General features: G+C 37.9%; 2 protein-coding genes across 16 annotated transcripts in view; one reads left to right on the top strand and one right to left on the bottom strand.

Moving 5' to 3' along the window:
* IMMP1L (inner mitochondrial membrane peptidase subunit 1) overlaps positions 1 to 10176 on the bottom strand; it is a 90793-nt gene extending 80617 nt beyond the window's left edge. For 3 of the 4 annotated variants that reach the window (XM_058424542.1, XM_058424541.1, XM_032166353.2), the window contains exon 1: positions 10067 to 10154. The gene's annotated coding sequence lies outside the window, so the exon portion shown is untranslated. Of the gene's footprint in view, positions 1 to 10066 lie in introns of all 4 variants that reach the window. The other variant, XM_032166354.2, reaches the window with a different exon arrangement.
* Positions 10177 to 10289: 113 nt separating this feature from the next.
* The window catches only part of ELP4 (elongator acetyltransferase complex subunit 4), a 260264-nt gene continuing 256705 nt past the window's right edge, over positions 10290 to 13848 (top strand). For 6 of the 12 annotated variants that reach the window (XM_058424535.1, XM_058424538.1, XM_058424536.1 and 3 more), the window contains exon 1: positions 10291 to 10554. In XM_058424535.1, coding sequence (XP_058280518.1) covers positions 10332 to 10554 — 223 coding nt within the window. In that variant the 5' untranslated portion in view covers positions 10291 to 10331. Of the gene's footprint in view, positions 10555 to 13848 lie in introns of all 12 variants that reach the window. The other 6 variants (XM_058424532.1, XM_058424531.1, XM_058424534.1 and 3 more) reach the window with 2 other exon arrangements.

The raw sequence follows: 13848 nt of genomic DNA, 5'->3' as shown, positions 1-13848 counted from the left end.
ACATATTTTTTATAACATGTGAAAACTACATGAAATTCAAATTTCAGTGTCCACAAAGTGTTATTAAAACACAGCCATACTCATTTGTTAATGTTATTTCTGGCTACTTTCCCATGGCAGAGTTAAGAGGTCATATTACCTGCAAAACCTAAAATATTTACCATCTGGTCCCAGAAAATGTATGCCCACCCCTAGCCAAGCACAAACACGAGAATGCTTCAGGAAGGTGAGACGCTTCTTCCTGTGACTCCAAAGGGGTTCCGAGCTAAAATCAGCAGTTCTGGAGGCTAACTTCTTAAATAAATAAATAAATAAAGTATAATCTGCCTAAGAATTTGGTTTCCAAGTATGGAGGTTGGAGAGCTAGGTTAGGGGCCTCCTTATCTGGCTATTAGAGAACGACTGGTCTGTGTACTTGCTCCTTGATTATGCACATTAAAGCAAAGCACACCAATAAATTAAGTCCTACCAACCCACAAGAAAATTGGTCAGTCTTTTTTTTTCCATTTTGGCTAAAGATTTGATGGGAAAACAAAGAAAGAGAAAACTCAATCCAGTTACTATATTATTCCACTGGTCCTTTATTTATCAACATGAATAAACAGCCAACATTTAAGGAAACCACGAGCACGAGAAAGAAGGTCCATAATGAAAATAGTCTGAATAAGCAACCCTGGAGAAATCAGAGGTAATTCAGGGAGGAAAAAAAATTCCATGTCTCTGTAAAACAAGAGACACAGAATTAAAAGAACAGAGTTTAAACATAAAATATATGCCTGTCTGCCACCACTTTCTCCCATTCACAAAAAATAGAAAAGGTGGAGAAAAAGTTGAAGAGGAACAATCCAAAGGAGTATAATCTTCCTAAACTTTCAGGAAAAGACACTCCTCTCTCCCCTCCAAAAATCTGTTCCACACACACACACACACGCACACTGCCCAAAGAGAGAGTGTTGAAAGGACTCAGAACACAGGGCAAATGAAATAAAAATACATAAAGATGTAGGCACTTTTTTTTTTCAACCTAGAGCAGAGGTTGCCAAACTAGAGCTCATGAGTCAAATTCAGCAGACACTGTTTTAGCAAATAAAGTTTTACTGGGACAAAGTCATGCTTATTCATTTACACGTTATCTGTGACTGCTTTTGTGCTCTCACAGCGAGTTGAAAAGTTGTAACAGAGACGACAACCACAAGGCCTAAAATATTTACTATTTGGTCTTTTATAGAAAAAGGTTGCCAAAGCTTGATCTACAGCTGTGTGATTTAATATAGTACAAACTAGCCACATGCAGCTGTTTAAATAAATAACTCAAAATAACTAAAATTGGCCGGGCGCAGTGGCTCACGCTTGTAATCCCAGCACTTTGGGAGGCCGAGGCAGGCGAATCACGAGGTCAGGAGATCGAGACCACGGTGAAACCCCGTCTCTACTAAAAATACAAAAAATTAGCCGGGCGTGGTGGCGGGCGCCTGTAGTCCCAGCTACTCGGAGAGGCTGAGGCAGGAGAATGGGGTGAACCCGGGAGGAGGAGCTTGCAGTGAGCCCAGATTGCGCCACTGCACTCCAGCCTGGGCAACAGAGCGAGACTCCATCTCAAAAAAAAAAAAAAAAAAACTAAAATTAAATAAGATTAAAATTCAGTTCCTCTGTCATATCAGTCACATTTTAAGTACTCTATAATCATATGTGTTTAATGACTATTGTACTGGACAGTGTAGATACAGAACATTTCCATCAACATAGGAGGTTCTACTGGACAGGGCTCATCTGGGTATTACAATAGATTATTGTAACTGCATTTTAATTATTGCTTTAACAATTGCTACACTGAAAAAACATACCTAAGTGCTACAGTCTGAATGTGTCCCCCAAAAAGCATGTGTTGAAAATTTAATTCCCAGTGCAACAGTGTTGAGAGGTGAGGCCAAATGGGAGGTGTTTAGGTCTGAGGGCTCCACCCTCATGAATGGATTAATGCAAATTATAAATGAGATTGAGGCTGAGAGTTGACCCTTGCTCTCTCTTGGGCACCTCCACTATGTGATAACACAGCAAGGACACCCTCGCCAGATACCAGCCCCTCAATCTTGGACTTCCCAGTTTCCTGAATTGTGAGCCAATAAATTTCTGTTCATTATAAATTACCCAGTCTCAGATATTCCGTTACAGCAGCACAGAATGGAATAAGACACTCAGAGAAGCAGGAAGAAGAAATACATTTAGAAAAAGACAGAAATTAGGGGTTTTAGAAATGAAAATAATGGCCGAGTATGGTGGCTCATGCCTGTAATCCCAGCACTTTGGGAGGCCGAGGGAGGTGGATCACTTGAGGCTAGGAGTTTGAGCCCAGCCTGGCCAAAACAGTGAAACTCCATCTCTACTAATAAATAAATAAATAAATAAATAAATAGCTGGGCATGGTAACACACGCTTGTAATCCCAGCTACTTGGGAGGCTGAGGCATGAGAATTACTTGAACCTGGGAGGTAGAGGTTACAGTGAGCCAAGATCATGCCACTGCACTCCAGCCTGGGCAACAGAGTAAGACTGTCTCAAAAAAAAAAAAAAGAAATGAAAATAATTAATGCATAAATCAAAGACCTTGTTGTATGAAAATACCACTGAAATAGATATTTTTAAAGTCCTTCAAAGTCAGAAAGAAAAAATCCGAACTGAGAGAAAATTCAAAGATATAGTACTACAAATGAGAAACTAAATTTGAACACAGATGTGGAAGAGATTATAATTCAAGGTTGAGAACGTAATGAATGCTATCACATTTGAAAGTAATAATAAAGTTTCCTAAGAAAACAGAATTCAAAAAGAGGTAGAATAATTATATAGAACAAGAGCCATTAGTAATTTTTTAAATTATGTAATAAATGGATCCAATTTGGTTCTGAGTTAACGAAAATAATGTTTGCTAGGATATCCAACTTTCATTTTATCCTGCAAGAAACTCATCAAAACATACTTCATATCCAGACTCTTAAACTGAGAAACAGTAGTTAAAATAATAAATTTCACTCTAACACTACCCACTGGTCCAGGATTTATTTATTTCTTTAGAGAGGAGCTTCAGGAGCCTGTGGAACCCTTCAGGCAAAATCAGTACATGTGGTTTTTTTCATATAGAATAGTTTTAAATATTTGCCCTACTCCCAGGCTTCCATAATTATTCAAACCGAAGGGAAATTGATCACATCTCAGCAGAAATGTCCACGATAATTAGAACATCACGCATGCTTTGATTAACACAGTAGCTTTACGTCTATGAGACTCTGGTTGACACGTAAAAGGAACACCAGTCAGCCGTTATTTAATTCCCCATGTTGGCTACATGCAAATATGAAGAAAAGTCCCAGACTGAATGACATACAAATGTTGGGCCAGTCTCTGAAATTTCTTTTTCTTTTTTTGATAAAAATTTTAATGTTTTTGTGTTGACCATTAAAAACATTTTGTTTGCCTTTATTTTTTCTTGTAGACAGATTTACTTGACAAATCTCCTTGAACTAAAACCCTTGGACACATTTACCCTATTACACTGCACATTCTAACACATGACTATGCAATGGCTTTTTAAGTTTTAATTTAAATACCCCAGTTTTCCATTTATACTTTAAAATCCACTAAAATTATGATGAATATAAGTACTCATTTGCCCTGGTCAGTCCCAGCTTACTCCTGCTTTCCTAGCATCCAATATAATTCAGTATTTCAGTACTTTCAAAAGTGTCCTAAATAATCCACGGACCAAAGAGAAAATCAAAACAAAAAGTAGTAAATATTTTGAAATAAATGATGAAAACATAAAATGCCATAAGTTATAGGCGCAGCTAGCGCACACTCTTAACTACATACGGTATATTAGAAATGGCAGAAAATCAATAAATTAAGCTTTTAGTACAAGAAGGAGGAACAAACAAAACCTTAGCAAATCAAAATGAAGGAATGTAGAAGGAAACAAATGATAAATAAATAGTAATAGATTAAACAGAAAGTAGAAAGACTGAGAAAAACCAATAAAGCCAAATTTGAGGTTTTTTTTTTAAAGATTAAGTGAAAAATCCCTAGCAAAATTAACAATGAAGAAAAAAAGGAAAAGAAACTCATTGTCAATTGCTGATATTTATTTATCGGCAATAAATAAAAGAAGAAATCACTACAGTCACAAAAGGATAGTAAGAGCTCATTCCAGTATGGCAAAGTAAGCTTATGACAGACCAGTCCTACCATAGACAACAACTATAAACTCTGAACAAAACACAAAAATCAATTATGTGAAGGCTCTACAGATTTAATAGAAGCAAACAGATTTTGCTGGGTAGTCAACCTAGGTAAGAAGGAATTGCCACAGGGTGAGTTTCCCATTTTTACTGATTTAACTTGAGGTCCCCACAATACAGTGTGGCTGAAATCGGAGAGAAAGAAAGCCAGCCTCCTGAAGAACCTGAAGACACACACTAACCAATGGAAAGTCCAGAAAGAAATCTGTCTAATTTATGTGTGACTTTATTTATTAAAAAAGTGATGGTGTGATATAGCAAGGAGAGAATCATTTTTTCAATAAATGGTGCTGGGTCAATAGGATACCAATACAGGGAAAACAAACGCATCTTTACCGCTGCCTCACACCAGACACAAAAAAGTCAATTCCAACAAAGTACAGACATAAATATTTAAAAGTAAAATATCAGGGATTTTAGGAAAAAAAAACATGGAGATCATCTTCGAAATTTTGGAGTAGGCAAACATAGCCATAAAGCACTAGCCACAAAGAAAAAATCGTTAAGTCAGAGTATGTTTTGACTGAAATCAAAAGATAAAAAAATGAAAAGGCAAGCTACAGACTGATAAAAGGTATTTGTAATGAATTTATTTGGAAACGAACTCTTATCCAAAATATAAAAGAACTCCTACAAATCCATGGGAGAGAGGCAGACAATCCAAATTTGTAAAATTAAAAAACATGGATAGACCCTTTCACAAAAGAGGTTGCCCAAATGGCCAATAAGCATATAAATGGGTGCTCAACTTTATCAGTTCAAATCCAGATGACAATGCCATACCACAACCCTCTGAGAATAGCTGAAATAAAAGAAGAAAAATATTGTGTTGGTAAGGATGAGAAGTAACAACAATTCCCAAATACTACTGGTAAGAGTATAAACTGGTACTATTGCATTGAAGAAATGGCCACAAATGGGCAAGTATCCAAATCTGTTTTAACAGTAGAACACATAATAAATTATAATACATTTATATAATACTATGCAGCAATAAGAATAGATCAGCCACAATGATACACATTAAGAAGGATCATTTCACAAAAATAATGTTAAGCAAAAGAAGTCAAACATGGAATCTAATAGTGGATCTAATGGAATCTAATAGTTGATCTCACAGAAGTAGAGAGTATAATAAAAGCAGAGAAGTAGAAAAACAGGTAAAAGAAATCTGTGGTGCTGCAACTCAGGACTATAGTTTCTCTTTGTGAGTACAATGACAGGAAGGAGGCAAAAAAGGAATTACCGGAGGTTGAAGCACTCCCTCTGTGTAGACATGACCTTAGTATTCATTCCTTCAGTCATGCTGCCAGAATACCAGCAGGCCCAGTAGTGAACCTTCACAGTATCTCTGCTATATACTTTACCTGCACAGACACAACAGTGATACGGACTCCAGGGCTAGGGAAGCCACTGAAAAAACAACTGAAGAGGTGTCAACTTGTATCAGAAGGTGCTGGTTGCCTACCATGTTCATTATACGTTTTCTGGTGTATCTCAAAGTGGCTTCCTGCAGGATTTACAAGTCAATCAAGGAAGTTATGGGAAACATTGTAGACATGGAAAAAATAAAAAAAAACGTCGGGAGGGAATAGTTGTTTAAGATAGGGATCTTGGAGAAATTCAAGAGCTAACAGACACCACACCAGAGGTATTAACAGAAGATGACTTGATGGAGATGAATGCTTCCAAACCAGAGCCAGATGATGAGAAAGAAGTAGAAGCAGCAGTGCCAGAAAACAAACTGACATTAGGCAATCTGGCAGAAGTCTTCCAGTTATTCAAGACTGCTGTGACTTCCTCTGACATGGACCCCTACTATAACACAGATACTAAAACTAAAGCAAACAGTGGAAGAAGAATTGGTACTGTACAAAAACATTTTTAGAGAGTTGAAAAAGCAAAACAGACAAATTAGTATGTATTTCCATAAAGCTATATTGACTGCGTCTACCTCTCCTTCCTCCCCTCCTACCTTCTCCGTCTCTGGCACCCTTGAGACTACAAGACCAACCCCTCCTCTTCCTCCTTCTGCTCAGACTACTCAACATGAAGAAAATAAGAACGAAGACCTGTATAATGATCCACTTCCACTTAATGCATGGCAAATATATTTTCTTCCTATGATTTGATTAACATTTTCTCTAGCTTACTTTATGGAAAGAATGCAGTACATAATACATATACAAATTATGTGTTAATCCACAGATGTTATTGGTACAGCATCCAGTAGTCAAAAGTAGACTATTAGCAGTTAAGTTTGGGAGGGGTCAAAAGTTATATGTGTGTTTTCAACGGGTGTGGGGGTCGACACCCCTGATCCCCACATTGTTCAAGGATCAACTGTACTTTATTAACCTATTTACTCACCTATCTTCCCCAACTGTGAGCTCAAAGAGTACGAGACAGTATTTTTTTTCTCCTGTAACCTGAGCTCTGGTGCACTTGCTAGAATTTAGTATGTCCTTCATAAAGAATTAATTAAGAACCCACCTAAACATATAACTTTTTTTTTTTTTTGAGGCAGAGTCTCGCTGTGTCACCCAGGCTGGAGTGCAGTGGCGCGATCTCGGTTCACTGCAAGCTCCGCCTCCCGGGTTCACCCCATTCTCCTGCCTCAGCCTCCTGAGCAGCTCGGACCACAGGCGCCCGCCACCATGCCCGGCTAATTTTTTTGTATTTTTTAGTAGAGACAGGGTTTCACCATGTTAGCCAGGATGGTCTCAATCTCCTGACCTCGTGATCTGCACGCCTTGGCCTCCCATAGTGCTGGGATTACAGGCGTGAGTCACTGCGCCCAGCCAACAAATAACTTTTAACTCTTCCTTTCCATGAATACTTTATTTATTCTCACATTTTATATTCAACTCTGCTATTTACTGGTAAGTTCAAGAATTTGAAATTATTTGGGAGCAAAGATTTTATCTTTGTTAAAAAAAAAAAAAGTGGCTGGGCATGGTGGCTTACGCCTGTAATCCCAACACTTTGGGAAGCCGAGGCGGGTAGATCACAAGGTCAAGAGATCGAGACCATCCTGGCCAACATGGTGAAAGCCCGTCTCTACTCAAAATACAAAAATTAGCTGGGCATGGTGGTGCATGCCTGTAGTCCCAACTACTCGGGAGGCTGAGGCAGGAGGATCATTTGAATCTAGGAGGCAGAGGTTGCAGTAAGCTGAGATCATGCCACTGCACTCCAGCCTGGCAACAGAGCGAGACTCCGTCTAAAAACAAAACAAAAAACAAACAAACAAAAAACCCATATTTGGCCGGCGCGGTGGCTCACACCTGTAATCCCAGCACTTTGGGAGGCCGAGAAGGGCGGATCACGAGGTCAGGAGATTGAGACCATCCTGGCTAACACGGTGAAACCCCATCTTTACTAAAAATACAAAAAATCAGCAGGGTGTGGTGGTGGGCGCCTGTAGTCCCAGCTACTCGGGAGGCTGAGGCAGGAGAATGGTGTGAACCCAGGAAGGCAGAGCTTGCAGTGAGCAGAGATCACACCACTGCGCTCCAGCCCGGGCAACACACCGAGACTGTCTCGGAAAAAAAAAAAAAAAAAGCATATTTATCCTATGATAGTGTTATACCAGATATATATCCTAATTTCATGAATACTCTGGTGTGTATATAGAGCATCTTTCCAGAATTATAGTCCAAGTCAAAGTTGGAAAATAATTCTTCGGTTCTAGTAATGAGGCAAACAAAGCACCACTATCATCATCTCGGGAAAACTAAAGGGTTAAGTAAATACAGTAGGAAACAAGGGAATATGTAATAATAGAAGCCTATAAAAACAAATTATACCATTATGTTAAGTGAAATAAGCCAGACACAGAAAGACAAACATCACATGATCTTACTCATAGGTGGAATCTAATAGTTAATCACACAGAGAGTATAATGGTGTTTACCAGAGGCCAGGATGGTTGGTGGGGGGATGGAGAGAATTTGGTCAAAGATACATAATAGCAGTTAGATAGGAGGAATAAATTTCAAGAAATCTATTATATAACATGAATTTATAGCAAGCTGACTATAGTTAATGATGATATATTGTATTCTTTAAAAAAATGTAAACAGTGTAGATGTTATGCACTCTTACCACAAAAATGATAACTATGTGAGGTAATGCATTGCTAATTAGCTAGATGTAACCATTCCGGAATGTACATACACTTCATAGCATCATGAGGTACACAAAACAATGCCATCTGTCAAAAAATAATAATTATATGTAGCATTTCAAAAAGTTCACAGCATCAAAAATATTTGTAGGGGTAGGGGAACAGAGAGCATCAGGAAGAATAGCTAATGGATGCTGGGCTTAATACCTAGGTGGTGGGTTGATCTGTGCAGCAAACCAACCCAGCACACGTTTACCTATGTAACAAACCTGCACATGAAGCCCAGAACCTAAAATAAAAGTTGAAGAAAAAAATATTCAAGAAGTTTCTATCTGATATTAGACTGCTTTGTCACTTTTTGTTTTGGTCTTCCTAGTGCTTATTTACTACAGGATAAAATTAGCACATACTATTTAATGTGTTCATTTTAAGTACTATGTTGTTTTCCATGTGTTAATTTTATCTCCTCCAGATGAGACCATTTTTATTACCACAGGTCTAAAATGACAAGATTAAATCCAAACAGACAGTAATCGCTCAACAGCTATTTATTGAGTAACTTAAAGATTCGATATGAAAGCAACCTTGATCAAAGCTTTCCAGTTGATATATTGTGAAACAGGGTTTTTTCCTAAACATGATTCTAAAAAACAAGCAAACAAACAAAAATCCTCCCCAAATGAAAAACTCCAGTCACTATTTAGCAGTACTAATTTCAATTTATCAAACAGAATCAGCCCAAAAATTTCAACAGGTCAGTGAGATTTAAAACAATTCGATGGCAAGAATTTCAATGAGGTTTGGCTCTAATTAAAAGGTATCACAGATCACTGTCAAAGTCAATAACTCAGTAGTGCAGTAATGATTTGGGAGTCCTTTTTAATTTAGACATTTGTCAATCATAATTGCCTTTAAACATCACTTACCCACTGTCCCTGCTCAGTTTTGAGACAAAAATACAACTCAAAATACATGTTTTTTTCCACACATAAAATTCGTATTTTAGTAATAAACCGTCGATTCAGGGTTCATAAAATAAAGTAGATATACTTCTAATTCTTCCTAGCAGTTTTTTGGGGGAAAGAAACCCTAAGTATTTTCTGTTATTTGCAGCTGCTTTAACAGCAAACGACAATTAAATGTGTGAACAAGGTTGTCAGAGTAACACTTGTCATTTACACCGCTTAGGAAAGACATCCAAGACTTCCAGAAACACTAATTAAAATTAACAAAAGCTTCTTATCGGAACTTGTTAGAGAGCTATATTTTGTCAGACACAGGAAAACCAGATAGCCTCAAAGTTCGAGTTTTCGCTCTAAGGTTTAAATCCAAACCACCTACCACTAGGCACTAACGAAGCCCAGACGCTCAGCAACCAACTCATTAAGGTAAGAGATCCCATCCTTTCCATATAACACAAAATTAAGAAAAAGACATCGTGGGGAAGGCGGAGTTAATTTTCTGTCAGAAATCAGAAGATAAATGAGCTGGTAAAAAGTCTATCCTCACACACAGCGGAGAAAGGTGCAAGCTACTAGCAATTGCTTGATAAGCCCTAAGGGTTTATCGGTTCACCAACCTTTTCTTTAACTCAGTGTGAATGAAGGCACTCAAAAGGAGAAGAATGTTACGTGATAGTACCTACCTCGGGCCCCAAAGAACCCTGGAGACCCTCAACCAGGACACAGGTGGGCCTTTCTCACCTGGGCCCCGCCGAAGTCGACCGTCCTTACGTAGGGCGCACGTTTCAGCAATACGCCTTCCGATTGGTTGGCTCGGGAGGGACGTCTCAGTCCTATTGGTTACGAGATCCGCGGTTAGGGCGAGGAGGCGGGAGTTTGAACTGGTTCTGATAGGCCGGATGTTTGTGTTCCCAGAGTTCCTATTGGGTTAACACTGGAGGCTCTAAGATGGCGGCAGTGGCAACCTGCGGCAGTGTTGCCGGGAGTACTGGGTCTGCAGTGGCGACAGCCAGCAAGAGCAACGTCACCAGTTTCCAGAGGAGGGGTCCTAGAGCCAGCGGGACCAACGACAGCGGCCCTCGACTGGTGTCCATTGCGGGCACGCGACCGTCGGTGCGGAATGGACAGCTGCTGGTATCAACCGGGCTCCCAGCCCTGGACCAGCTCTTAGGTCGGTTCAGAGCGGAGATCTGGGCTTAGCCGAGGGGAAACTTAGGGAGGGGACCTGTCGGGGAAGCCACTTTGACCTCACATCTCTCTCTGACTCCTAAGCCTTCGTAGGAGGAGAGAGTAGCCTGGTCTGATTGAGATGGAGGGGAATACGGGTTGTGTGGAGACTTCTGAGCGCTGTTAACTAAACGTGTTTTAGTGCCCCCGCTCTCTATTTCATTCCCTGCCCTCCAACCCCTTTTCATATTACGGCGGAATTCGTACATGCTTTTTACCCTGAAATGCTTTCTAGTCAAGGGAAGACATTAATTTATGTAGATGGTTTGGCTTTCATTCAGGATACCTCCCTTCTGCTTTCCCCAGGCAGCTCACGGTTTAGACCAACCTACAAAAGTTTTTATAATTGTGGGAGACAGACTTCATTAGAAGATGCTGGAAAAAAATGATTTCCCCTCCCGACTGCCTGTTCTCTGGTTCTAAATCTTAAAACATTTTGGCTTTAAGAGAGCGTATTGTTAAAGGCTTATGTTGACACATAATCCTTATAAAGTATTTTGAGCCTGTCGATGATATTTAGTCATACTCGTGTCTGCGTTAAATCTGTGTATATATTTTTTATTTTTCTATATACATTTTGCTTCCCAATATTGATTGCTGCTGCATTCCATACGACATCTTTAAATTTAACTCACAGCTTAACGAGAAAATTCTAGTTCTTAGGCTTTCCTTTAAAATCTCTGGAATTTTTTATGAGAAGCCTGCTGAAGAATATGCTTGTTTCATAACTGTTATATTGAAAGGATTGACCAGATTAAGTTGGTAGGACAGATTTGCTGTGTTAATAAAGCTTCTAGATTAATTTCTGAATGTTGTTTCGTTAAAACCCCGTCTGTGTTTACATTTCATAACTTTTTTCATAGTGTGTGATATGTGTCTGTCATTGCTTGTTCTTGTACTTCGCTTGACATTTCTTTCGGTTATTTTCCCCTCAAAGTAGACTTTTCATAGGTTTAGTGCAGAGAAAGTAAGAAGACAAGCAACCTATGAGAAAGAGTATGGCTTCTTGATTCTGTCATTTCATTTCCCGGTTATTTCTACATAAGTTTAAGTGTTTTTCACTTAATTGTTTCAAGTATATTTTCCTCCTGAGTTGCATGGTACTGTAAACAGAAGTGATTCAAAATATCTAGTTAGCAAATATATAGTCCACCGTTTTTCCCTTGTGAGCCTCAGTTGATATCCTCTTACATTTGAACTTTAAGTTTGGTAGCTATTTCTAGGCCTTATATATTTTTTAATTCAATGGGATATGTAACTTCATTTACTTGATACTAAAACTTTCCAAACAAAAAGGTTATGTTTCTATTATAATGTCTTCAGTTCCTCATTAGAATAACAAAATGTTCCTAGTGTACTTCCTGGCACTTAGTAGGTTCTCAATAAGTTGTTGAATACAAGAAAAATAATGTGTAGAAAAAAAACCGAGACAAGAAATTATGAAACATGTAGAATGGAGTTTCATGTTTGAGCTCTAAAAACAAATTAAGTGATATGAACAGTCTCACAAAACCAGTGACCATGTGTACTGATCGTTAGGCTTCAAATTTAGTGCTGTTTGCACTAGGCTACCGCTGTCTGAAATTTTTACGTATTCTTTCCAGGGGTTTTGACCATTCATTGAACCTCGGATTAATAATTTAACTATTGTCTCTTAAAGTACCCACCAAAAAGAGAACCCAAAGCACCTTCTATACATGTTTCTTCAGAGATACAAACTTGAACAGTAATTTTTAAAGTTTCCATATTTGCTTGGAATGGGAGACTCTAGTAGGGTATTTAAGTTTAACAAACTTATGCTAAAAATTACTGTTCATTAAGATGATGGAAACAGTATTGGTTGTTGAATACTTTGAAATATATTTTGCATGTATGCAGTTAATTCTCAAAGTGCACAAAAGTTGAAGAGGTTATAATAGAATTGACTACATCTTGAAAAATAAATGTCCAGAACTATTTTAGTTTTAACCTCTTAATGACATTTTTGTTTTCTGATTTTCTGTATAAGCAAGCAATTTAGACTATGTTATTACTCGAAAATGTTATTTGACTCAAGTTGTGACAAGCCTAATATGACTATATTGTGACAAAAGGTAATGATAATAGGATGTTATGGTGTTAGAACGGTAAGACTATACTGTAATATTGTGATTATTGTCTAAATATATTATGTGGTTACTGTGTAACAAGTAAATATTATGGCTTCCATGTAGTACGGTGACATTTTACTACTGCCACCATGACGTCATTGTAATTTTAAACATAGATGCAAAATATATTTAAAAGGCATCATACATGCTAATTGTTAGTCATTTGATGATACACTGATAATTCTATTACTTATTCCAAAGCGTTTCATGAATTTGAAAATATTCAATATCTGCATCTTTCAAATGACCTAATATATAATGTTTTTGTTCTGACAGCCTAATTTTATTATCAGGTATTGATATACATTTCCCAAGTTAGCTACATTAAAATTTTTTAAATTCTCAGATTATCTAACCCATGTTCTCAACCTTGCCCTTCTGGGATATTTATATTGTTATTTGAGGACACCGTATGTAAATAACACTTATATTTTGTAAAAGGAAAGATAGATATTCCATCGATTGAAGAGGTACTCCATTTCTCTTCCAGGGGTTTCCAAAGAAAGATTATAGCAGCTAAAGGATTCTGGCAGAATTGCCCCCTGCCGTCCCCCACCCGCCCTGCCCAACCAACCCCATTCCTCTTAAAAGGTATACTCCATCTTAGAACCATATATCTAACCTGGAAGAATTAACCATGGCTTCATGTTCCAGAAAAATGCTTAAAGGAAGGGTAACTGCAGATTTGACCTCTGTGCTGTTAAATTTTGATAGTGAAGGGAATGTCAGATAGGGATTTGAGGTAAATAATAGTCTAGGAAGAGTATTCTGAAAGAAGCTTAATGGTAGCAGCCATTTTTTAACATTGATGTCAAAAAGTAAACACTAGTGGGCTTATTTCCTTTATTATGTTAATGTGTAGCATGGGATAATATACCTTGAGCTTGGACTACATATTTAACACAATCTTGGTTATGATATTTTACCAACCAATACAATTAGCTGTATATTTAAGAAAAATGTATTTTTTATTGCTATGTAAAATTGTTTCATATGACTCACTATAGAACTATTAACAGTTCCTAGCTTTATTTTGATTCTCATGTTTGTCCAGCCAGTAATTGTGTCATAATGAAGAGTAGTCACTA

The sequence above is a fragment of the Hylobates moloch genome, unplaced genomic scaffold (assembly GCF_009828535.3).
Source record: "Hylobates moloch isolate HMO894 unplaced genomic scaffold, HMol_V3 SCAFFOLD_11, whole genome shotgun sequence".
Classification (NCBI taxonomy): domain Eukaryota; kingdom Metazoa; phylum Chordata; class Mammalia; order Primates; family Hylobatidae; genus Hylobates; species Hylobates moloch.
This window is presented reverse-complemented; position numbering and strand designations above follow the sequence as displayed.